This window comes from Salvelinus namaycush, unplaced genomic scaffold (genome assembly GCF_016432855.1).
Source record: "Salvelinus namaycush isolate Seneca unplaced genomic scaffold, SaNama_1.0 Scaffold1162, whole genome shotgun sequence".
Lineage (NCBI taxonomy): Eukaryota > Metazoa > Chordata > Actinopteri > Salmoniformes > Salmonidae > Salvelinus > Salvelinus namaycush.
The window spans coordinates 27,501-29,432 of record NW_024057856.1 but is presented as its reverse complement, the minus strand read 5'-3'; the positions used below and the strand labels follow the sequence as shown (position 1 = coordinate 29,432).

Here is a 1,932-nt window from a genome sequence, read left to right as displayed (position 1 = left end):
CTGTATCACAACCGGCCATGATTGGGAGTCCCATAGGGTGGCGCACAATTTGCCCAGCGTCGTACCGGTTTGCCCAGGGTAGGCCGTCATTGTAATTAAGATTTTCTTCTTAACTGACTTGCCTAGTTAAATAAAGGTAAAATAAATAATATGTGCTTTAAATGACCAGCAGAGAGCAATGTTGAGTTATAGCCCCAACAACAACACAGAGAGACAGATGTGTGCAAGTGAGAGAGAAAAGGTACAAAGTGGTTGGCTGGGACAGATTAAAATACAGACAGAGACACAGCCCAGAGGCAGGATGCCAGCCAAGGCTAGCTCAGCCCAGGGCAGGATGCCAGCCAAGGCTAGCTCAGGGCAGGGCAGGATGCCAGCCAAGGCTAGCTCAGCCCAGAGGCAGGATGCCAGCCAAGGCTAGCTCAGGGCAGGGCAGGATATGTGTTTTATTACTGGTTGTTGAATGTGTATGTTTCATTTATTCCTTATGGGTTTTACAGCTTTTTTTTAAATGGTGAGACCTCAGAGTAGCTATCTTTCTCTCACACACACAGCTTGGTACCGTTAAAGAGCAGCACAGTGCCCATGTCGTACTGTCCACCCTGTCTGGTCACGTCCTCACTGTGTCCCGTACAGTGTCCCAGCAGACAGAAGGTCTTGTTGCTGTCTGAAGACAGGCTGGACTTCCTGGGTAACGTGTAGTCCAGAGACACCTCACACTTCCTGGATGGGCACCAATCAGAAAACAAGAAAAACACATCATGGTCATGTTCATTAGGTATTAAATTGAAGAAAATGGACGGAAACAGGGAAGGATTCCCCAAAGAACACAGTCCTGTTTAGTCAGGGCTATCTTTACTGAAACACACACGTTGTCAAGGCCACCTTTAGTCCGGGCTATCTTTAGTCAGGGCTATCTTTACTGAAACACACACGTTGTCAAGGCCACCTTTAGTCCGGGCTATCTTTAGTCAGGGCTATCTTTACTGAAACACACATGTTGTCAAGGCCACCTTTAGTCCGGGCTATCTTTACTGAAACACACACGTTATCAAGGCCATCTTTAGTCAGGGCTATCTTTACTGAAACACACATGTTGTCAAGGCCATCTTTAGTCAGGGCTATCTTTACTGAAACACACATGTTGTCAAGGCCATCTTTAGTCAGGGCTATCTTTACTGAAACAAGCATCTTGTCAAGGCCATCTTTAGTCAGGGCTATCTTTACTGAAACACACATGTTGTCAAGGCCATCTTTAGTCAGGGCTATCTTTACTGAAACAAGCATGTTGTCAAGGCCACCTTTAGTCCGGGCTATCTTTACTGAAACACACACGTTATCAAGGCCATCTTTAGTCCGGGCTATCTTTACTGAAACAAGCATCTTGTCAAGGCCATCTTTAGTCCGGGCTATCTTTACTGAAACACACGTTGTCAAGGCCATCTTTAGTCAGGGCTATCTTTACTGAAACAAGCATGTTGTCAAGGCCATCTTTAGTCCGGGCTATCTTTACTGAAACACACGTTGTCAAGGCCATCTTTAGTCAGGGCTATCTTTACTGAAACAAGCATCTTGTCAAGGCCATCTTTAGTACGGGCTATCTTTACTGAAACAAGCATGTTGTCAAGGCCACCTTTAGTCCGGGCTATCTTTACTGAAACACACATGTTGTCAAGGCCACCTTTAGTCCGGGCTATCTTTAGTCTGGGCTATCTTTACTGAAACACACATGTTGTCAAGGCCATCTTTAGTCCGGGCTATCTTTACTGAAACACACACGTTATCAAGGCCATCTTTAGTCAGGGCTATCTTTACTGAAACACACATGTTGTCAAGGCCATCTTTAGTCCGGCCCATCTTTACTGAAACACACATGTTGTCAAGGCCATCTTTAGTCAGGGCTATCTTTACTGAAACACACGTTGTCAAGGCCAT

General features: G+C 45.6%; 1 protein-coding gene across 1 annotated transcript in view; it reads right to left on the bottom strand.

Annotated features, from left to right (window-relative positions):
- Positions 1–539: 539 nt before the first annotated feature.
- The window catches only part of LOC120035947 (lysosomal-trafficking regulator-like), a 9,180-nt gene continuing 7,787 nt past the window's right edge, over positions 540–1,932 (bottom strand). Inside the window, exon 4 of the mRNA XM_038982433.1 lies at positions 540–720. Coding sequence (XP_038838361.1) covers positions 540–720 — 181 coding nt within the window. The remainder of the gene's footprint in view (positions 721–1,932) is intronic.